This window comes from Eschrichtius robustus, chromosome 10 (genome assembly GCF_028021215.1).
Source record: "Eschrichtius robustus isolate mEscRob2 chromosome 10, mEscRob2.pri, whole genome shotgun sequence".
NCBI lineage: Eukaryota > Metazoa > Chordata > Mammalia > Artiodactyla > Eschrichtiidae > Eschrichtius > Eschrichtius robustus.
Genome location: NC_090833.1, coordinates 17,790,569 through 17,814,717, shown reverse-complemented (window position 1 = coordinate 17,814,717; position 24,149 = coordinate 17,790,569). Strand labels below are relative to the sequence as shown.

The 24,149-nt window shown below is 44.2% G+C and overlaps 1 protein-coding gene across 4 annotated transcripts in view; it reads right to left on the bottom strand.

Moving 5' to 3' along the window:
- The window catches only part of ASTN2 (astrotactin 2), an 899,407-nt gene that overhangs the window by 172,471 nt on the left and 702,787 nt on the right, over positions 1-24,149 (bottom strand). For all 4 annotated transcript variants that reach the window (XM_068552572.1, XM_068552571.1, XM_068552573.1 and 1 more), the window contains one exon: positions 14,992-15,257. In XM_068552572.1, the coding sequence (XP_068408673.1) occupies positions 14,992-15,257 (266 nt within the window). The remainder of the gene's footprint in view (positions 1-14,991; positions 15,258-24,149) is intronic.

Here is a 24,149-nt window from a genome sequence, read left to right as displayed (position 1 = left end):
AGCAACCTAGGCAGCGAGTCTTCTTACCATCCCCATCTGACAGATAAGAAGAAAATGAAGTTCAGGTAGGCTAAGTCACCTGTTCACTACAGGTAAGCAGGTAACATCCAACAGGTAAGCAGATTTGGAATTCAAATCTACATCTGACTGACTCCAAAACTTGGGCCCTTTCAATAACAACTCACTAAAGCACCTAAAATTTCAAAATCTCACTAATAAGTCTGTTTACTTTGAATGTAACTAATGTAACTCCCTGAAAAGAAAAAAAATTAGTAAATAAAGCTATCTATCTATCTATCTGTATATAAGTATAGAGCTATACCAATATACCTACCTTAGACATATATCTAAATTCCTATTTTCTCCCATTCCATTCAAAATGGGATCCACACATTCAAGAAACAACTATGGGAGAAGCACCATGGAGGGATGGACAGAGTCTCACTAACGTATGATCCCCCACCCCCAAGCAGCTACCATGCTTCCACTTCCTGGCATTCCCTCTGAGTTTTTGAAGGGAAGCAGTAATTTCTGGAAAGGATTCAGGTTGGGCAAACTAAAGTCGAAGGAGCCAAGCCCAAGCTCTTTTAAGAATGGATTGGGCTTCCCTGGTGGCGCAGTGGTTGAGAGTCTGTCTGCCAATGCAGGGGATGCGGGTTCGCGCCCTGGTCTGGGAGGATCCCATATGCCGCGGAGCAACTGGGCCCGTGAGCCACAACTACTGAGCCTGCGCGTCTGGAGCCTGTGTCTCGCAACAAGGGAGGCTGCGACGGTGAAAGGCCCGCACACCGCGATGAAGAGTGGCCCCGCTTGCTGCAACTAGAGAAAGCCCTCGCACAGAAACGAAGACCCAGCACAGCCATAAATAAATAAATAAATAAATAAATAAATAATGAATGAATGAATGAATGAATGAATGCTGGCTTAACTCCTAGAGAGTTTCATTAAAAAAAAAAAAAAAAAAAAAAGAATGGATTGATGCTTCTAAAAAAGGGTTGAGAAGAGGGTGTTGGCTTGAGTAAACAGGTCCTTGTTGAGTTTTAAGACAAGAACTTCAAGCAGATGGTGTAACCAAAGCCAGCTTCTAAAGGGCTGAGAAGTGACCAAGAGGTAAGAATGGAGCGAGATGTTTTATCATCAAGGAAAGGTGAGGAAAAAGATAGTGACAGGAGGTGACTCTAGATTCCAAGAAAAGCTACTTGATGATGGAATAGCTTGTCCATGTCCAAGAGTAGAGGAAGAACCAATGATGAGGTAGTCTCTATAGGTTATGTGTTGAGACCACAGGCTATGGGACCACACAGACACACGTTTAAATGCTGGTTCCATAACTACTGGCTTGTGACACCGATACGAGATTTTCCCTCTGAGCTCCCGTTTCCTTCAGCGAGCCAAAAATTTTGTTTTGAATACTATGAGCATGACAGTAAAGATAGAAGCTACTGTGACCCAGGGCAGATCCAAAAGTCTGGAAGCAAGAAACTTGGATTCTACCCTAATTCTGCAGGCAAGTAAAGCAGTCTCTGTGTATTCTAACTTCTTTCTTCATAAAGCGTACATCAAGAAGGACATAGGCATACTGAGTTCTTTCAGAGGCTAATACTCAGAATGGCTGGGATAAGACTGAGTCTGAGATAAGAAACAGACTCGTGATGAAAAACAATTGCAGGAACCGGGGATGATTACCAGAAGAAAAGTCCAACGGAGACCAAAGATGTCATCAAACACCTAAAAGGTTGTCACTTAGAACTTAGGAGAGAGGACAAACTTTTACTGAGCTGCTTCTATAAGCCAAACATTGCTGCTAAACACCTTACGTGGATTATTTCAGTTAATCTGCAAAACAATTCTCTAAGGTAGACATTATTAATCCCATTTTACTCATGAGAAAAAAAGAAGCTTAAAAACTTAAGTACTGTGCCCAAAGGCACAAAGAAATTTTGTAGCAAAGCTGGTATTTGAATCCTCATCTCTCTGACTCCAAAACATATGTTCTGTCTGGTAAGTCAATAGGTAAGTCCATCTCAGTACAGTGTTGATGGATGGAACTGGAAACAACAAAGACAGGGCATGTACAGGAAAATAATTTGACTCAATATAAAGAAAGATATTCTAGTGAGAAAACAGGCTGCTTAGGGATCACTGAGCAAGCTGTTCCCGGGAGTATCCAACACAGGCTCCTGCAGGGTATGGGTGAAAAGAATCAAGCAACAGACTAGGGCTGGACTAGATGCCTGGAGAATCTCTTCCATTCTGAGTCTGTCTTCTCTTTCTCTCTCATACACGCTGTTTTGATCATAAAATATAATAATGAAACGTGGGAGAGACGAAGGAGGAGGGACAAGGGGAAGAACAGGAAGGGAGAAGTAAGACAAGTAAGAGCTTGTCTATACTCAGCACTTGCTACGTACCAGGCACAAGGCTAAGCATGTTAGATGCCCATCTCATTTCATACAATAACCTCAGAAGTTAGGTAGTATTATTATTATTAACCCCACATCACATCTGAGGGAACTAAGGCTCAGAATCCCTTGCCAAAAGTTACACAGGAGAAAGGGAACAGCCAGGACTTGATGACAGATTTGACCGGCATCAAAGACAAAACTGTTCTTTTAGATCACTTTGATCTACAAGTCTATCAATACTGGCGGTGGTGGACTGCCAAAAAATCAAGCCTGGTCGAGCCTCTAGACCTAACTACCAACTTACAAGAAGTACAGGGGTAGAGGAACATGCTAAATAATACCATGGGGCTGCAATGAGCAAAATCCCCTGGGAACTATACCCAGTTTTCTTGATAAAATATCACAAGGAATAAAAAGAGTTGGAGGAAGAAACCTATAGATTAAAGGAGACTTAATTATCAGCCAATCATAATGTTTGAATCTTATTTAGATCCCAATCTGAACAAACAAGCTGGTACCAAAAACGTAAGACAGGGCTTCCCTGGTGGCGCAGTGGTTGAGAATCTGCCTGCCAATGCAGGGCACACGGGTTCGAGCTCTGGTCTGGGAAGATCCCGCATGCCGCGGAGCAACTAGGCCCGTGAGCCACAACTACTGAGCCTGCGCGTCTGGAGCCTGTGCTCCGCAACAAGAGAGGCCGCGGTAGTGAGAGGCCCGCGCACCGCGATGAAGAGTGGCCCCCACTTGCCGCAACTAGAGAAAGCCCTCGCACAGAAACGAAGACCCAACACAGCCAGCCAGCCAGCCAGCCAGCCAGCCAGCCAGCCAGCCAGCCATAAATAAATAAATAAATAAATAAATAAATAAAATTAAAAAAAAATAAAATAAGACAATCTAGTAAACATGAACAATGACTAGATATTTGATGGTGTAGAGGAATTGTTAGTTTGGAAAGCAAGGCAATGATATTGATATTTTCTGAGTCCTTATATTTTAGAAATACAAACTTTAACATTTACATATCAAATTATATAGTGTTTGAGGTGACAGAGCCGGTGATGCAGGCTTGCAGTAAGTTGATTATTACTGAAACTAGAAGATGATACGTACATGGAGGTTCATTATACTAGTCGCTTTAGCTTTGTACATGCTATACTTTTCTAAACTAAATTGGTTTGGAGTTAGGTAGCAGAAAATCCAGGAATATGACAATGCTCCCCCAAGTGGGAAAATTTGGAGATGAATCTAAACAAGAAAAGAAACATGTAGTTCAAGAAGAAGCTAATTACTTGAGGGTTTCTCCTCTTCTCGGTACTTAAATTTATGGTCTGGGACCCTTCTGCTCAGAAACTCAAGGAATGACATGACTCTGTTGACCAGAGAAGGCTCTGCACAGATTTACCGACTGTGTAATGGTACAAACTCATGCTGCTTTCAACTGCATCTGCCTGGTGAATTGGGAGGCACATCTGGAATGACTTTTTTTTTTCTCCTAAGATTAGAGAGAAATAGTCAGAGAGAGTTGAATTGTTGGTGAATTCTCTCTGCGCCCTTAGCGTCACTGCTGACTGAAGTTGCCTAATGACCCAAGAAGAGGCCCCTGTGAACAGGGATAAGCTCCAACAGGGATGGGGCCTGCAGCTTGCTCTGTTCCTGGAAACCCAGCACTACCCTGGCTGCTTTGCATGACACCCACCCAGATAAATGACGGTTGTATGATGGATGAGTGCTTGTGGGACAGCTGGAAAAGGGATTCCAGCCCCAGCTCTGACATTTGGTAGCCCTGTGTGGCTTCAGAGGGTGGTACCCACTCTTTGTGAGCCTCAGTTTCCTAATCTGTAAAGTGAAAATAAACACTGCTACCTTCATAGGACTATTGAAAGAATTAAGGGAGTTAGTGTATGTGAAAGCACCATGCAAGCATGCCGATGCAAGTTGGTCATTCATTTTTCACACGTTCATTTAGTTATTCTCATTAAAAATATACTTATTGAACATCTACTATGAGTCAGACACTACAGTAGAAGCTATTGGTGCAATGCTGAACAAAAGTTTGTCCAGACCCTGGTCTTATGGAGTTTACCTCTTAATGTACAGGAAAATATTTTGACTCAATATCCGAATGGATATTCCAGAAGTGAGGGAAACAGGATGCTTAGGGGTCACTGAGCAAGCTGTTACTGCGAATGTTCAAACACAGGCTCTGTAACATTTGTGAGGTGTGGCAGAAAGGAATCAAGAAGTAGACCAGGGTTGGACTAGATGCCTTCATTCCTGAGTTTATCTGCTCTTCCCTCTGCATTGGCAATGTTGTCATGATAAAACAAAATAATAAAATGTGGAGGAGGAGGAGATACAGACATTAATCAAACGATTAGAAAACATACACAAAAGTATAATTAGAAATTACGATAACTGCTATGAAAGAGAGATAAAAAGCCTCAAGAAAGTAAACAAATAAACAAACAGGGGGATCTTATCAAATCTAGAAGCCTCAGCAATCTGGTGGATGAATAGCAGTCAAGTCAGTGGAAAGAAGAAAGGAGGGGGAGGGTAAAACAAGTTCCAAGTAGAGGGAACAGCATGTACCAAGGCTCTTTGGCATCACAAAGCACAGTTCCAGAAAAGTGGAAGATCAGGAGTTTTAAGAAGTTAGAAAGGCAGTCCCTTGTAGGCCACGGTAAGCACCTTGGTCTGGATCCCGAGAGCAGCTGGAGGCCCGTTAAGGGTTTTCATTGGAAAAGTGATGTGAGCAAGTTTTAACTTTGAAACTATCACTCTGGTCACCAGGAAGAAAATGAGTGAGAGGAGGTGAGGGTCATTGTTAGCCAGTTAGGAAGCTACTGCAACAGTTCAGCCAAGACTTGGACCAAAATGGGTAAAAGTGGACATATTTGAGAAATTCCTAAGAAGAAAAGTCTACAGGGTTTGTTAATGAGCTATAGTTTGGGGTGGTGGGGAGTGAGCACGGTAGGAAGGACAAAGAGTTATCAAGGATGTCTCGCTGGTTTCCAGACTACAAGAACTGAGATGGAAATCAAAAGGTGCCTATCAAAAGAAAGGCAAAGTCACTCATGGCCAATGTGGTGTCTGCACGGGTTACAAATGAGGAGAAGCTACTGTATTTCCACTGCGTGGAGGGAGCCAGCCCTGGAATGAATGGGGGTGAATCAGTGTAGACAGCAGAAGTAGTCTATTCTTTCAAATATTTTGGCCACTGAGTAAAAGAAATGAAGACACAGTGGCAGGAGAAGGCAATATTAGGCAATGATAGTGTCTTTAGTAGACATTAGACTTCCATTTTTTTACACTTTATTAAAAAGTTGAAGGGAAGTAGCTAAGAGAGAGACTACAGCAAAATGAGAACAAGCAGAACTGCTCAGGTCACACCCTGGCTCCACCAGTTCTTATTTATAGGATCTTGGGACAAGTGATCTAACTTCTCTGTGCCTCAATTTTTCCCAAAGGGAAAAGAAAGATAATAATAGTGCCCGTCGTGTGGGGTTGATCAGAGAGTTCAGTGAACCAAGTACATAAAGTGTTTGAGCTGAGCTCCTGGCACAATTGAAGTGCTCAGTAAGTGGTTGTTCTTAAAAGTACCAGGAAAAGACATTCTGTGATTCTCTTTTTTATTACATTTGCTAACTGAATTCAATGTCCCATGGGGGAAAAAAAAAGCTCTACACTCTGACACGCAAAAATGCTTGCATTTGCTAAGTCTGTTTGTCTTGCATATCTTACTGAATCTGGTAGTTTTCTGGTCTCATGAAATAGCTATGTTTTCCAGTTTTGCAAGCAGACAAGCCAAGCATTAAGTTCCTCTTTTGTAATTGACCATGAGCGTGTTGAGTAATATGTGGATTATATCCCCCTCTTTTCTTTGATCTTCCCTCTTGCCAAGAACTGCCTGACAGCCTGGTTCCTGGCCAGTTCACCTCCTTCTCATAATGCACCGATGGAGAGGAAGTGGCCCACAATAGCAGAGATTTACTCCAGATTATAAGTACTTGACTTTCTTAATCCCTAAGCAAGGAATTCCCTGAAGGAATATCAGAATGAGAAAGACGTATGAACCATGGTTTTGAGCAGTGGTTCTCAAGCTCAGTGTGCATCAGAATCACCTGGGAAGCCTGTGAAAATAAAAATTCTCAGCCTCACTCCTCTAGAGGAACAGAATCAGTAGGAGGAAGCCAGGAATCTGCATTTTTTAAATAACACTTCCCCCCCTTCTCAACCTAAGTGATCCTGATCGACTTTGTGACATTCTGAGATCCAAGTCTCCACACTCCACTACACACTCCTGACCTCTTATTCTGCTTTACTTCCCCTCCCCTTTGCCTTTTAATATCCTATACTTTTCACTATTTTTATTGTTTACTTTATGTCTCCCACATACACTCCAGTAGAAATTAAGTCCCCAGTTGGTTGAAATATATCCCTGTTTTGCTCCCTGATGTATTCCGAAAGCCCAGAACAGTGCCTAGCCCATGGGAGACCCTTAATAAATATTTGCTAAAATTATTTGAATTGAGTCCCCACCCTCCCAGACATGCCATATATGGACTTCTGCAGTGGACACCCCAACTAACTGGCCCTCTTATCTTAGTGTTCTACAACGTTCGGGTCAAAAACATTTAGAAAATTTGCTGATGCCATGTGTCTTTTCCCCCAGAAGAAAAATGCAATAATACATAATTCTGCATAAATTTTCTGGCGATGGAGATCCAACAACCCTTCAAAATCAATGATCTGCGGACCTGAAATTAATAACCCTTGACGTAAAACCAGCCCTGGTCCCTACAGTTCGCCCTTCCACCGTTGATGATGTAGTTATTATCCAAAAATTCACATCTGGTTATGGCTTTCCCTTGACCCCCAATCTTCAAGAGCTCCCTATTGTTCAACATGGTACTCCAATCCCTCAGCACAACGTTCAAAGTTTCTGCGACCCAGTTTTCTGCACATCACTTCTCATTTTATCTCTCCCAAATTTTTCACACCCATAGTAAGAATGATTGACTAAACATACATTTTGGACACAGACTTCCTGGGTCAGAGTCACTAGCTGTGTGATGTTAGATGAATTATTTACCTAAGTCCTCAGATTTTTTTATTTTTATTTTTAATTTGTGAAATGGGCATCATAATGCAAAGGTGCCAGGGGATAGAGTGAGAGAACACATACGAATACACATAAGGCACTTTAAAAATGCCAGGCATTGGGGCTTCCCTGGTGGCGCAGTGGTTGAGAGTCTGCCTGCCAATGCAGGGGACACGGGTTCGAGCCCTGGTCTGGGAAGATCCCACATGCCGCGGAGCAACTGGGCCCGTGAGCCACAATTACTGAGCCTGCGCGTCTGGAGCCTGTGCTCCGCAACAAGAGAGGCCGCGATAGTGAGAGGCCCGCGCACCGTGATGAAGAGTGGCCCCCACTTGCCACAACTAGAGAAAGCCCTCGCACAAAAAAAAAAAAAAAAAAAATGCCAGGCATATAGTTGGCACTCAATGCTTGTTGGGTTTTATTCTTCTATTCCAAATGTTTGTCAAACAGCATTTGACATAACTTTCTTTCCTCTTCTTTTCCAATATACCTTAGTCTAAACCAAGGTTTGTCAAATTTTTTTTCAGAGGACTACAGTAAATATTTTTGGCTTTGCATGTCCTACTGTCTTCTGGGGCAACTGCTCAACTGAGCCGTCATGGCAGGAAAGCAGACATAGAGATGTGTAGACAGATGAGTGTGGCAGTGTTTCACAAACTTTATTTATAAAAACAGATGGCAGGCTGGATGTCACCCGTGGGCCAGAGTTTTCCAACTCAGGCCTAGGTTAGCTTCAGAATCTCACAGACTTGGGTTCAAGCTTCTCTGAGCCTCAGTTTCCTCATCTATTAAATAGGGATGATAATAGTATTCCCCTCAGAAGTTCTTGGATGATTGAATGAGATAAAGCACAGAAAGCCCTTGGCAGTTTTTGGCATATAATGTACATCTGGTACCTAGGATTATCTTCATCATCAACAGAGTAGTCTCAAGCTATATCCACCATCTGTCCACATCCACCTTCCCTGCTGCAAGAACCTGTTCCAGATTTACTGCCCGCCCCCCCCCCCCAACCAGAGTCTCTTTCTCCCTCTTTTCTAACACTGTTGGAATGTCTCTTGTATTGTTCGAAAATAAGTCATGAATTAATGTAACATGTGTAAGCAATTAGTTACTTATGTGGCTCTCCTGCCTCATCTCCTAGACTGTGAGGTCCTCGAAGGTACAATCTGTGTCGTGTTTCCCTCTGTATTATCTTTCCTCGCACAGTATCTACACACACCCAGTGAGAGGTCGTGGTGGTGATGCCGCTGCAGCAGTGGTGATGGTGGTTGTGATAAGGGTAGTGGTCACAGTGGTGGGCACGGCTGTGGTGGCAATAATGGGGCGGGGGGGGATGATCTTGGCTGTTAATTTCTTTTCAAAGAGCAGTCATTTGGAATTCTCTTCTCAGTTTGAGCCAAGAAGTGTAAATTGAGCAAACAAATCTTTCTGGCAGAGGGGAAGGATCTGCTAGAATATTAGAAAACCACAACAAGACCAAAATTACACATGGTTCTTCCTAGGGCAGCATGGAAAGAAAAAAAAAAAAAAAATATATCACATTATTGGAATTCAGGGGACCCGAGCAATAGAAAAAAAAAAAGAACAAAAAGCATCCAGATCTACAGAGTATTTTATAGTCTTCAAAACACCAGCAAACAGTCTCTTAATTTTTCTACATGAGAGCCCTATGCGGAAAGTTACCACCGTTGCGCAGATGAGGATACCGAGTCTGAGAGAGACAAGAGACATCTCCAAGGTCAGAAGCCATGGCTGACTACTTCAAATTCAGACTTGGCTGTATGCCCTACAGCAAGTCATTCCTGTCTCCAGGTCTCAGTTTTACTATTTGTAAAGTACAGAGGGTATGATTTTAATATCCATCTCTACTCATAAATGCTTTGTCATTGGGATGGAGTACAAGATATGCGAATCTTTCTCTTCCCAATGTTAACTTAAGGAGTAAAATTGGTAATATCTTTGGATGGAAAATAAATTGCAGGTCACAAGGTGCCTCATCCAACATCAAAATATTTCCCTGATTTTCAGGGCAGAACCTAGATCTGACCCTAGATTTGTCAAAAAGGACTGTGGGATAAAGTTAGCCCATACTTTTTGTCATACAGATAAGGAAACAGAGACCAAGACAGTAGAAGCATCCATGCCCAATGCCATATAACAATCAAGGACAGAACCTGGTACAGATTCCAGGTGTCCCAGTTCTTCCAAAGAAAACTCCCAACCCCAAAATGGATAGGGGTAGATACTGTAATGTCTACTTTATAAATGAGTAAAATGAAAGGTCACCCAGACGATCAACGGGAGAGATGGGACTCAGATCCAGCTCAATCTGGCTCTTCACCATGGCACAATTTTTCTTCCTGCATTTGGAGCCTCTCCTTATTCACCCAAAGGCTAAGTTAATAACCACACACAGTCTTGTACATTTAAGCACTAGTTGTGCTTAGCTAAGCTCTGTGGCTTTGGGCTGTGTAAGGGTCATTTAACAGGTGGAGGGAGAAGATTCATGCATTAATCAAATTCTCCATCGTTAAGACTTTTTTCCTGCTTTGCTTATTCAGAACCACAGCACAAAGTGTAATGAAAGGCTCCTTTCCATCTGAGGCAGAAGGCATCATCCTTTCCCATGCATTCAAGGAGATGGACCCAAGGATATCCCAACCACCAAAGGAGCTAGTGTCCAATGGTCCCCAAGGCTATGAAGAGCACACCCTGGCCCTTGCCCAGAATCGGAGGCCTGAACAGTCCCACAAACCTCAGGCAGGTCACACCCCCTCTCTGGTACTTCCTGACCATGCCATAAAATGGGACTCAGCAGTTGACTTAGCACCTCAAATAACTCGAGGCGACAGGTGTTCTCCCAGAGAAGAATGGTTCCATTCTGCTTTGGAAGGTCTACAGAAGGAAATCCTTTTACTCATGTGTAATTCCACCTATGGTATCCTTTCCTATAAAGTACAAGTTCCAGTAATATTTATAAAGTGAGAAAAATGCTCCTGAAATCCTTCCGTTTGTGATCCGCCCTTTTAGGTTAATCTCTTGCATACAAAATGCAGACCCTACTCTGAACGTCATGGCCCTAGCACTTTGGGCATCTGCAAAGTTATCGAGTACTACCTAGAAGAGGAGATACCAAAGGAAGCACAGAAAAAGGAAGGAATCAGTTTAGACAAACGTCATTTTTATCATTATCATAGGAAACATAAGCCCATTACATGCTACATGCCAGGTACTATACATTCATTATCATCTGATCCCCATGAAGTAGGGATCGCAAGAGTCCATTTTATAGACATAAAAACTGAGGTTTGGAGAGATCATTCAGCAACACTCCACAGGAGTAGGGGATTGAGGCAGGATCCCAACTCAACCTGAGTGGAGCACAGATCTTGCACTATCTGACTCCACTTCGGCAAAGTCTCTTGTAGGAAACTCAGAAAGAAACTCACCCAACCTCTCTGCTTTTTCAGGTAGGAAAAGAGAGGCCCAGGGAGGAAAAAGGACTTGCCCCAGCCTCGCTATGACTCAGTGTCAGATTCCAGGCCAAGGCCCTTTTATGTTTTATCCATGTGGTCCCTGCCTCTGACTGCAAAGAAACGCAGAGAGATGGAGAAGCCTTGGGAGAAGTGATGGGGGTTTGGGGAAGAGGCAGAGGAACAAATGATGGCCAAGATGAAAGTGGCTGCTTTCTCATCACACCAGTCTCTCTCAGGGGCCACGCTCCCCTCCTCCAGGATCGTTTCCAGACCTGCACTGGGCCTGTCCTACCCACTCCTACCACAGCCTGGCTCCTTTGAAAAGGCCTAATGCACAGCAGCCCCTAGGCTGCTGTGAAACTCTAAACAGGCCTGTCTTTGGGGGCTGGGGAGGGAGAGAAGAAACTAGTCAAGCAGCTCTAACATTCCTTTGCAGGTATAACTTAGAGGAGAGGAGCCTGGAGCTGAGAAGACAGCGCCTAACTGTCTGCTCTAATGCCTCTATGCTCCCCACTATCAGGGGCCAAACTCCTCACCACCAGAGCCTTCAGAGCTCTGCCTAGCCTGGCCACCGCCTCTCCTCGGCATTGCCCATGGAGCTCCCCATCCAGGCCTCAGGGAAATGGGCCACGTTTGCACATCCTTCAGGTCTCTGCAGGAGCTAGGCCTTCGACCTGGAATGCTCTCAGCCTCCTCCTCTCCCCCAAATCCAGTCCTCCACTTTCACTTTAGGCACCCGACCCCCAAGAGCTAATTCCAGTGTCATTTCCCTAAAGAAGCCTTCCTTGATCCCACAAAGCCCTCAGTCACCCGATTTTAACCCAAAGGCCTGGACTTCTCTTGGTACTCAGCACAGTTTGTTCTCACTTATTTGGTGGGAGTGTTTCAATAATATCTGTCATCTCCACAAGCGTGTAAACTCCACGAAGATAAAGACCATGCCCATTTGTGTCCATTTGTCCCACTCTTCACTTCTTGGGGCGTGACACCCACTTCTTGGGGCGTGACATGGCAAATAGTAGGTGCTCAAAAATACTGAATTAACGAAGGAAGGACTCATGCTTCAAAAGCAGCAGATGCCACATAAGGAGAACAGTGACATCTAGTGACCGCTTTCACATTCCTGGGCTTCTCTGAGAGAACGTGAATCAGCCGCAGGAAGACCCATTTCCAGAACTGACGATGCTGAGGGAAGCTGGCATAGCATCTGGACGTGGGGAACCTGACTCCTAAGCAAAGGGGAAAGGAACCAGCGCTCGTCTTGCCACCACACGTGCCAAGAACACATCATAAAAGTCCTGTGACTTGGGGCTTCCCAGTGGTTAAGAATCCGCCTGCCAGTACAGGGAACACGGGTTCGAGCCCTGGTCCAGAAAGATCCCACATGCCACAGAGCAACTAAGCCCGTGCACCACAACTACTGAGCCTGCGCTCTAGGGCCCGCGAGCCACAACTACTGAGCCCACATGCCTAGGGCCCGTGCTCCACAACAAGAGAAGCCACTGTGATGAGAAGCCCGCACGGTGCAACAGAGAGTAGCCTCCACTGGCTGCAACTAGAGAAAGCCCGCGCACAGCAACAAAGACCAAACGCAGCCAAAAATAAAAAATAAAAATAAATTACAAAAAAAAAAAGTCCTGTGACTTAGCTAGTATCGAGCCACCTCAAAGATGAGGCGTGTGTGGCCCAGAAAGAGCCGTAAATAGGGATATTCATAGCCTCTCTCGCCAAACCCTGGAGCGCTACCGACGTGCTGCTTTTTTTTGTCTGCACTGACACGACACTGGTCAGACAACCCTTGGTATTTACTGGAAGCTTCAACAGCCTCCTCAGGGGTCTCCCTGCTGCCACTCTTATGATTCCACAGTTGACTCTCACCCTGAAACCAGAGGTTTGGAGATGTATACACGTTTGGCTCTCTTGGCTTTTCTGTTGTCGGTCTGGGGACCTCTGATGCAGAGTTAGATGATTTGAGATGCACGGCTCGCGACTCAAGCTCATTGCTGCACCATGCATGGTCAGGCTTTATGTGTTCATCCAGTTAGTATTAGCTGGTTAGCTACTTTTAGCACTTTCATAAAGCCCCACAAATCCAGCACCCAAACATCAGCTAGAAACTTGACTACCATCATGTAACTAATGCTCCCTCGTGCCATTACCCTGCCTCGCTTGACTTAAGATTACCATCATCCTAAATCCTACGTTCATCATTTCCTTGATTCCTTTTTTAAACTCTCTATTGCATCTGTATTTATTTTTAAAAGGCAGTGTATCTGATATGCGTGTATGTGTGTGTGTGTCTGTTTTAACTTAAAATAGAGGGAAGGGTATCATGCTATATAAACTGTATCTTTGGGATTTCTTGTCTTCATGTAACATTATGTTCATCAATCTCATATTAAGCGTCACTATAGTGCATTCATCTTGGCTGTAGTACAGTGTTCCACTGTATGCATATTCGACACCTTATTTAACTGCTCTCCCATTGATGGTCATTTGGGTTGTTTCCAGAGGGCTCTTTCTGCCACACAAATCTAATCCTATCAGCTTCCTGCTAACCATGTATCTTCAGCATGTCACTGCCCTCCAGATAGTGTCCAAACTCCAGGACCTCGCTTATAGTATCCTAAATAATCAGGTGCTTTCTGTCCCCTCTGGCCTCATATCTGCTCTCCCTCCATCTCTTGGTCTTAGTCACGGGAAATTTCTATAGGTCTTTGTACAGACCATGTTCTTTTCTGCCTCAGGTCTTCTACCTGATGATACTCTCCTCACTTCCTTTTTCTCATCCCTGATCTGCCCTCTATGAAGCCCTACCTGACCACTCACCACGCACTGGCACTTACTCAGCCCAGGAGGATGCTTTGGGAGGGGCACGCAATCCATAGCATCCGACTGGACTTGGTCAGTGGTCTACCAGATTGCCTTCTTTGGAGGCCCAGGGTTGTCCAGAAGTTGTTGCAGAGGGAAGAGTGGGGACCAAGTAGAGATGCTTTCTCTGCCTTCTTCCTTACTGAAGGAGTGGCGTCACTGCTCCTAGTTTTATGGATTGGGGTTCCTGAACATTACATTTGGAAAAAATGTTCCACGAACACAAGCGTGCAAACCAGTGAACTAAATCATTGATACAGTCCTCTCAAGCCCTGACATGCTATAATTGAAAGTCAGAGAGACAGAAAGAGGAAAAAGAGGAGATATAATTTCATGATTAAGCATGTAGGCTCTGGAGCAGACCAACATGGAGCAAACCACACAACATCTTACATTTCCTCACTTGTAAAGTGGGCATGAGAAAAGGATGAACCATATGGAATTGCCATCTTTATAAATAAAAAATGGTCCGATGTCAGAAATTCCATATGAATCAACTCAATATTTATAAGTAAATCATAGATCTGGAGGGTAAATTAAATGAGATAACCCAAGTATAGTACAGAGGCAGAGGCTGCTAGGTTTTCACCAAACCCGTAGCTTCTTCTCCCAGGCAAACAGATAGAATACATGTCCCTGTCTTCATCTGCAGACAGGTGTGCCCAGTGGCTGAATTCTAGCTTAGCAGAATAGGAGCTGAAATGATAATTTGCCATTTTCAGGCGTGGCCCGTTTAAACTTCTCATGTGCAATCTTCCATGGTCTTTCTTCTTCCACAGCAGCCGTGGAAGCATCAGATTAACGGAGCACAAGATGGAACAGGCTGGGACCCTGAACTACTTCTCAGAGTAAAGCCACCCATCAATCAAAAACTTCTATTTAGGACTCTGCACACAAACAAGAAATAACCTCAATTGTACTAAGCCATTGAGATTCGAGAATTTGTCAGTTACAGCAGCTAGTGTTACCAAGTTATATACGTGCTTACAACATGGTAAGGGATCAATAAATGCCAGCCCTCACCATGCTGTTGATGACGATGATGACAATTCCGATGGACAAAGGGCCCACGAGGGCAGGAGGTGGGAGGGTTGGTTCTTAGATTTGACTTAGTGGCTGTGTCAGGGGACCTCACCTCTTTGGTGCCATTGTCCTGGATGAGAGTGTAAAGTGGTACCACGCGGCTGATTTCCAGGAGCACCGGTGTGGGGCTCAGCTGCTCCTTGCCCGGTCGGCGGCAAAGGTGGCAGGTAGATGGACAGCGGCCTTTCTCCTCACAGCGGATCTCCACACCTGAGATGAGCTGGTCATCAGACAGCATCTGGGCCGTCAGCAGGCCTGAGAGGTAGGTGATGAAGGGCATGGACTTGAGCTCCTTCTTGCTGCCCAACTCCGTGGTCTCTGGAGAAAGAGATATAAGTTCAGTATTGTTCAGTACTGTTCAAAAGGTCGGACTCTTGAACCCATTACGATGTGCTAAGGAGGTAGTCATCCACTGGAAAGGGAAAAAAGATGATAGAGTGGTTCCTTCATGATGCTTTGGAAAGAGCACTGACCTGAGGGCTCAGAGACCAGAATCGTGTCTTGTTATACCATTTATATTAAATAACCCTTTGCTTTCTCTGGGCCTCACTTTCTTTATATTTAAAGTCAGTAGGTTGGACTAGAGAATTCTTCAAGGACCTCTGTAAGATGTAAATATTCAAGCATATTTTTCCCAATAAGAAATTCTTTTGTTTACTGTTAATTTGTATAAATTCTACCTTTTTTTCAAAAACTTGTTTCAGTCCTGTATATTTTCATGCAGTTCCATGTAATGGGTGAGAGACAAGCTTTGGAGTCAAGTCAATTTCAGTTTACATCTCATTTCTGCTGGATAATAGCTCTGCTGCCTTGGGAAAGTCTTTGAATGTCCAAGAGCCTATAGTGATTAATTCTATAATGTGTGGTTAACAATAACAACTGAAACAGTTATGACCGGTAAATGAGATAGAAGGAGATGGACCTGTCTGGAAAAGGCATTATTTCCTCTTTCTTTCCATGCTCATCTGTTCCCTCATTCAAATTTCTTTTCCTCAGTGTGCTGTCATGTGCATGAATGACGCATGCCCCATTCTGTGCTGTCCCTCTTTATCCCTACAAGTGGCATTTCACACCTCTGTGCCTTTGCTCACCCTGCCCTACGTTTCCCCTCTGCCTCTCCAAATCCTTACCACCCATGAGCGCTCCATTCCAATGTGACCCTCTTCAGGAAGTCTTTCCTCCTTTCCCCAGCCCTTCTTCTCTGATAAGTATTTCTGCTTGTAAGACCCTATCTTGTTAAGCTCATTTTCTGTTGACCTCTCCAACCATAAAATCAGTTCAGGGAGACCAGGGGCCGTGTCTCCCACTCCTGTCCCCCCAGTATTCAGTGCCTAGCATGGTGCTAGGGATATACTCGAGACTTTATCAAGAGAGAGATTATATAACTGTGAATGGTTAGAACACCATTTATGATCTAGTCTAGAGGCTCCAAAATTCATCTGAGGAATTCTAGGGATCCCAACAGCCATCTCAGAAGCTGCTTGAAGAAGGCAAGAGGGAGACTGAGCAGGCAGGACTCTAAACCTGCATCTCAGCTTCAAATAGAGTTGTTCCACTTGTATCTCTTTTATAGACTGGCCTTCGGTGTAAGATTTCATAAGAAGAAAGGGCTCAAAGCTTGAAAAAGTGATTTGTACAACTCAGAGGGTTCCATTTACATCACGGATGATGTAAATGGTGTCCTCAAAGTTGTGCAATGTACAGGCTGAGTGGCAAAACAAGGTGGTCCTGTACTAAGGGACAAAACTTGGTCCAGATGGCAGTTTCTTCCAAGCCTGGTGAAATCAGGGCAAGCTCCTGCCTCAGTGGAAAACAGGGGCCCTGGGCACCGAGACCTGGGAGAAAGAAGGTTGTCTCCTGCTTTTGCTCTTGGCTTGCAGTGACATGCAGCTGATCTGGAAATAGGCTTGCCAATTAGAAATACAAATAAACGCAGTCTTCATTCATTACTCTCTGGGCCCTCGGGCTTGGGATCTGGGCTCCACCTTTTCTGTCTGGCTGTCAGCAAATACTTATGAGCACAAGATCAAAGGCTCTGGGGGAAGAAGACAAGGCAAATTCCAGCTAACCAATCCTTCAGAGGGATTAAAGAAGGGTAGTTACTACGATAAACAAAACAAAGCTGTGAAGAAGGCATCTCAGCAGCTGGGGAGACAGAGACAGTCTTATATACAGACATGTCAAAAGAAGATGATGATGATGACTTTTGGAAGTGCAGGCCAGAGGGATAAATTTTGGAGAAGGGGGACTTCCAACTTGGGAGAGAATAACTCTTCAGGGGAGAAGGTCAGGGAAAGTCAGAGCCGCGAGGACATTAGGGAGCAGTTAGCCCACACTGTGACCCAGAGTTCACTAAACTATGGTCTGTGGGTCAAATCCAGCCCTCTGCCTGTTTTTGCAAATAAAGTTTTATTGGGACACAGTCCCTCATTTGTTTATATATTGTGTATGGCTAAAATGCCAGAGTTGAGTAGTTGCAACAAAGACTCTATGGCCCACAAAGCCTAAAATATTTACCATATGACCCTTTACAGAAAAGGTTTGGAAACCTCTGCTCTATAGCCCTTGCTATAGATGGGGAAACTGAGTTTCAGAGAGAGGTTACACAGGAATGTGGCAGTATGATGGATTAGTTAAAGGGAAAACTTTGGAATCAATAGACCATCAATACACTTGGATTATTAACCTCCAAGGAGAAAAAATAGAGTGGGGCACCTTTTCTCCATAAAATATCTTTTGAAAACTATCGAAAAAGCATACCTTTGAAAAGTCTAATCTGGTAAAACCCTCCCATTTAAAATGAGAGGAAACTGTGTCCCAAAGAAGGAAATTGGCTTTCCAAGGTCACATGATGAGTTAGTGATCCTTTCAGCACATGACCCCAGCCGTCTGTTAACCAATTCATCACTTAAACTAAACTACTCTTGTTATCTCATTTTTTAGAACACAGATGCCCCATCCCTCATAGCACCTTGCCATAATTTAATTGGGAAAAATATGTAACATGGTGCTGGGAGTAAGAATTCCCTTGATCAAACAGACATTCCTAGACATTGGGTTAAAGATCTATCTGTTTAACAACAAAATGAGCTATTGATCTTTGCTGGTCTGCTTTTGTCCAATAAATCCTTTTTTTTTTTTAACAATCTATCATTCCAAAAAATTGGGGTTAAAAGCCCATAGTCCAGGCTGAAAACTGAATTCTAGTAGCAGTATAGAATTCAAGCTGAATTTAAGGGCTTGTTTTGCAAAAGGAGGGCGCTTGGGTATCATCTGGTCCAAACCCACGGCTTAACAAGTGAGGAACCTGAGACCTAAATGGAAAAAGGGATTTACCTCTAAGTCCCATGCATTTATTAACAACGATCCTTTTCATAAAGATTGTGTCATACCTAAGTTATGATCTGGAGGAGAGTTACAGCAGGGAAGACCATTAGCCATTCCATTAATTATTCCTCTGTAGATACTACAATTGCGAAAGCTAATTGCTTCTGAACCAACTTCACTCTGTGGCTAAAGTCATCTTTTCAAAAGGCAAACTCTATATATATTCTCCTCCTGCTTAAAACTCTTCCATGGCACTTCACTGCTCTTAGGATGAAGACCAAAATCCTTACCATGGCACATAGGTAATATGCGATCTAGACCACCTGTCTGCCTCTGCAGTCTGATCTGTCATCCTGTTCCTCCCGATTCTCCTACTTTCAGCTACACTGGCCTTTATGTTTCTTGGCTACACCCTGTCCTTTCTCTCTCAGTCTTGGCACGTGCTCTTCTCTCTGCACAGAACGCTTTCCCCATCCCACCCTCTGGCCCTGCCTTCTCCTGGCTCTCACTCCCACTCACCCTTCAGATCTTAGTTCAGGGGCCAGGTCCTCAGAAATGCCTTCCCTGAACTCCATCCCCATGCCTCCAATCTCTATTAGGGTTTCATACTAAAGATCCTCACAGCATCCTGTTCTACGTATCACCTGTTAATGTCTCCAGACTATAAGATCCATGAGGGCAGAGACAGTGTTAGTTCCGTCGATTGCCATCCACTTTACGTATTACCTGGAACACAGTAGGCTTTCAATAAGATTTTCAATAATATATTTGAATACATGTATATTAACATACCCTGATCACTGTGCCATCTCATCAAAGCATTGATGAGTCTAAGAGCGAAGACTTGTGAATTTCAGGATTGACAATTAATTGATGGCTTGTAATCAAGTGGTAAGCTCTTCTCAAAGTAAAATTAGCTCTCTCAGTTGAAAGGTTGACAGATGAATAGCTGATCAATTTGCCAGTTGCTCTGACCTCCTCTAGGTTCTCACATAGGCCCTTGCCATTGAGGGGATGGGAGAGTTTAGTTAAACCAGGCTGTCTTTAACAGGCCAAGGATAAAGAACATTTTTGAAGAGACTTATCCTCTGTTCACATTTCCCATCCCTCTGAACAATGCTTCCAAAATAGGATCATGTCTGGTTTCAAGCCCAATTCAGTTCCAATGACACTACAACCCATTCATTTGAGAACCTGCCAACTGAACTCTCTTTTTTCTCCTCCCAAATTCCTGCTGGGTATTATTTTGTTGCCACCAGAAAGAAAAAAAAAAAAAAGCCTCAGTTGAAGTGACAACTCCTTGTTGGGAGGGCAGCCAGGGCTTTTCGGCAGGAGGTGATGGCACCGCTTGCCCTCATCCAGAAAACAAAACAAAGGCATCAGACTAAGGGCTTCTGGGAGAGCCAAAGCTGCGTGAATGTTTGTTCAATATTCGGCAACAGTGCAGGGCGCTGCGTCCCGAGTCAGACAGGCTTGCTTTGGCAATAGGCTTGCGCTTGAAGCATTTAAAGGCTCCACAGGGACCAGAGGGGCTCAAATTAGAAACGCTAAGGATGCGGGCGGGGGGAAGAGAGTGAGACTTTTATATCATAAAGAATGGCCTTTATTACAGCAATGGCCTCCCAGGAATTGCTGAAATGGGATCATTTCTTAGGCGGAGTTACTGTCTCCTCTTGGAGGAAAGCAATTGCTCTGAAGCCTGACTCAAGGACCCACAGAAATATCCTTAACAAAGGGAAAGTAGCCAGCTGAAATGGCATCGGCAAGGACTGAACTTCTGCGCTATGCAATCTGAACTTCTCAGCCTGACAGTCAAACTCCAGCATCATCAGCGTGCCCTTTATAAATAATAGTGCCATCCTGAAAGACTACTTGCAGGGATTAAATAAGGTGCCCGGCAAAGGTTTAGCACTCAATCGATACTAGTTGGTATCGGTGTTGTTGTTGTGATTGTTTTAATTATTGCTGTGCTGTTGTTGTAACAAGATGTTAAAAATGAAATTTCTATTGAGACACCAAGACAGAATAGAATTGAAATCCCAGAGCCAGGCCCCTATACGCAGAATTTACAAAGGAGATGAATCCTGACTAGTTTCATAACTCTAGAAACCTCAGCCAGAGCAAGGAAATAAAATGAGGTCAGAGGGTAGACGGGAAGGATATAGGAGAGATTTGCTTTGGAGACAGCTATTACCTAACGTTCAGAGTCCCCAGCACCCCAGGTGGGTCATGTAGAGCACGTTACCTTCTAATCCCAAGGTTTGTGATAAGGAGCCTCAAAAGAGTGCCTCCTGGAGAAATTGCTACGTTTTCTCGGCAACGGGGAAGATAGCGGACTAGGGTCATACCCCACCGGCAGACGTTCTAGTGGCCTGTGGCGGCAGAGCAGAAGAGGCAGCATAGGGGTTCGCCCCAAATCCCAGAGGTTGCCAGTGGGAAAAATGATTGAGTATTTCCCCCGGACCAGATGTGGGTCACATAAGAGAAAGAGCTGGGCTGGATCTGTTTTGAGTCTTACCCAGGAGGAATTATAACAGAGGTTGAGGGGTCCCCACGGTGACAGTCTCCATAAGGTGAGCAGCCAGAGAAACAGAGGGTGGAGGGGGATCAGCAATAGCCAGCCGCAGAGATGCTACATCGTCTCAGGTCTTGGGAGAAGGCCCCGGCCACAAGGACCGCTGAAAAACCACAGAACGCCCCCCACCCCGCCACGAGAGAGGGTCGGTTTTAAAAACCTGCCAGGACCCGAGAACACAGAGCCAGATACAAGGGTATCAGGGCAAGTATGAGCTTCCTAATCCTTACCATTCCTCCCTCCTGCTTTGACTGTAGAGGGAGAGGAAGAAGAAGAGCAAGGGAGAGAAACAGAACGAAGGCCAACTTTGCCCCACCTCCTAATATCCCCACTGGGGAGGGAGAGGAGATCTGACTTGTCAGATTTAGAGATTTGATTAAAATCTTGGACTAGACATCCTAATTCCTGATGTGAAACTGTGTTATCAATTTAAAATGTCTATAGCACTGTCTGTTCCACAAAAGTTATAATAGATTAGATGTGGCTTGCTAAGATTTTCATCTAGGAGCAGAGGAAGGTTATCCAGTGAATATGTTAAAAGGAGTGTGGGAACCAACTATGATATGTACTTTCGAACATGCATATATTCATAAACTATATTTTGATCATTCTCAATTTGTACTATCAACTGAACCGTTTACATCACCATCATCATTATAGTGCTTATCACATTTTAAATTTTAGTTAATGTTAAATTAATATCTGCCTCTCCAACTAAACTGTGAGCTCCATAAGAGCAAGAACTATGACCTTTTTCAATGACTGTGTGCATCCCCAGCACAGAGTTCAATGCCTGATGTCATGCAGACAGTTTGCAGGTGACTATCTGAATAAATAAACAGATGAATGTGTACTCTGATTCTTTTTTTCCTTTAATCCCCTCTATTCCTGTAACCCTTATCAGACTTCAAATCCACTATCTCAATCTTATCACCATAGCTCCAAAGGCAGACAGTCTTAAACCTTACTTTATTAATGTACAAATGACAACTTAGAGAGGTAAAGCAATTTGCCCAAGACCACAGAGCTTATAACTAGTCTAGCTTGTTGCACCTGGTCCCACTACTCCTTTCATTGTCCATATTTCTCGCCGAAAAATTTTCAGCACTAATTCTTACTCCTACACAAGTCATCCCTGTTGTAAACACTTGGGCCTTCCCCGTTCCTGCCACCCCCAGACAACAACCCTAGGCTTCCCCACCCCTTTCCATGGGCTAAGGGATCTCATGGGTAAAAGGCACTTTAAAGGTCAGCTGGTCAGAAATTCCATCTAATGTTTCATTCACCACCAAATGATCCTCCGACTGCTTTTTGGATGCTTCTAATGACACAGAACTCATTACCTTTTTAGGCCTCCAGTTCCATTATGGGGCAGCTCTGTTGAACCTAGACTGGCTTGCCATCTAAAAACTGCAATTCTCATTCTAATCATAAGACCCAGACCCAGAGCTATGCACTTTGTGCTTTTTGGACACCCTATCTGCAGTACTCAAGCCTGCCCCTACTTGGGGTCATGCTAAGATTAACCAACAAACTACAGTTCAGGCAGGTGAACTCCCACCCTCAGGAACTGTGGGGCATTCTTGAGTGCTTTCTGATTAAGGTGTGTATGCCCGAGTGTGTGTGTGTGTGTGTGTGTGTGGTGTGCATGTTTGAGGAATGGAAGGGGAAGCAACAGTGGAGACTCTAAAAAGAGGACAGGTCTACAAAACTGCCAAATCCTAGGACAACAGGTCTCCTGTTCTAACCTGATTTGCAGCTTCTTCCCTAAATACACAAGTAATATGCCAAACTGCAGAAGGGAAGCTATAGGACAGTGACTTGTTTGGGTTTAAATTCCAGCTTTTCCATTTCCAGCTGGATGACCTTGGGCAAGTCATTTAACCTCCCTGAGGCTCCACTTTCTCATCTGTAAAATGTCAACAACGCTAGTACCTAAATCTTGGATTATTTCGAGGATAAAGGAGAAACAGAACTCAATGAAGAATTTATAAATTCTAGGGTGTCAGGCGCATCGTCAGAGGTCGTTTGTTCCAGTGCTTGGTCTTCAGCTCAGCATTATTCACTCTTGTGCACGTCTGAATCTGTAAAGCTTCCCTGGTAACCTGCTGGCGCTTTAACCACAGTCAGGAATCTCCTTAAACTATCCACTTCCTACCTGGTGGAACATAGTAGACAAGGGTAGAATTGAAAGCTTAAGTCCAAAGCTATTAAGTCAGACTACCCGATTCTGAATTCTGGGTAAGTCGCCTCACCTCTCTAATCTTAGTTTTCTCATTTGTAAAATGAGGACACTAATTCCCCATTGAACTGCTCTGAGCATCAAGGGAGAGATGCAGCATCTGTAATCTCATATAGTCCTTGCTATCATCCTACAAAGTAGAAATTGTTGTCTCCGTTTACAGGGGAGGGAACTGAGACTCAGAGTGACAGAGTGTAACCTACGAGAGGATACTTGTTTCAAGTGACAGCAGGTCAATCTCTGAGGAAGGTCATATCCTCTGTGGGGCAGGGAGAGGGACCCCTGGATAATGCCCAGTAGCCCAGTAGTGGCTGATGTCTTTTGTTTGCAAATTAGAATTATTTTAATATTTTTAAAAAGCACAAAAATAGCCATGTGGTCCCGCTGTATTATTTGCCCTAAAGTAAGGGGCAGAGTGAAGAATCCCAGTGCAGCTCAGTGGGCCCCAAAGTGGTTCTTCCCACAGACTAAGGCATGCTCAGCCCCCGCCTCCCCCTGACTTACATCGCTCTTGCTGTTCAGGGAGCAGTCAGCATTGCAGTGTATCATTTACTCCTGCCTCTTGAGACAAGGTGGGCTGTGGCCAGTAACAGGAAGGTGAACGAAAGGCCATGTGTGATCTTCTGCTGCCCTCTAGTGCCTGCTTAAGACAATTGCTCTTGGGAAAAATCTTAGTTCTTTCATGCCAAAGCGTGATGACTGCGGGCAAAGCAACTTGCTAGGCACCGAGGGCAACAAGAAGGAGAGTAAAGGCTTAGCTATGATATAAGGAAGCCTAGCGTGGTGACTACAGGGGTTCTGAACAAGCATTACTTAGAAGGCCTACCAGTGCCAGGTTTGGAGCTAGGTTTGGGGTGGGGGTGATATTATGGATAATGATTTGTTTCAATCCTACCGGTACTTAAGTGCAGAGATTTGATGGAGTGTATCAGCTAGGAAGGAAAAGCCATAAGAGAAGGAAAGGGGAGAGACGGAGATAAGGCAGAAGGAAGAGATAAACAATGGGGCAGAATCTTAAAGGAAACAGGAAGAGATGAACTCCCAGGTAGCGCTGGAAAGGATGTGG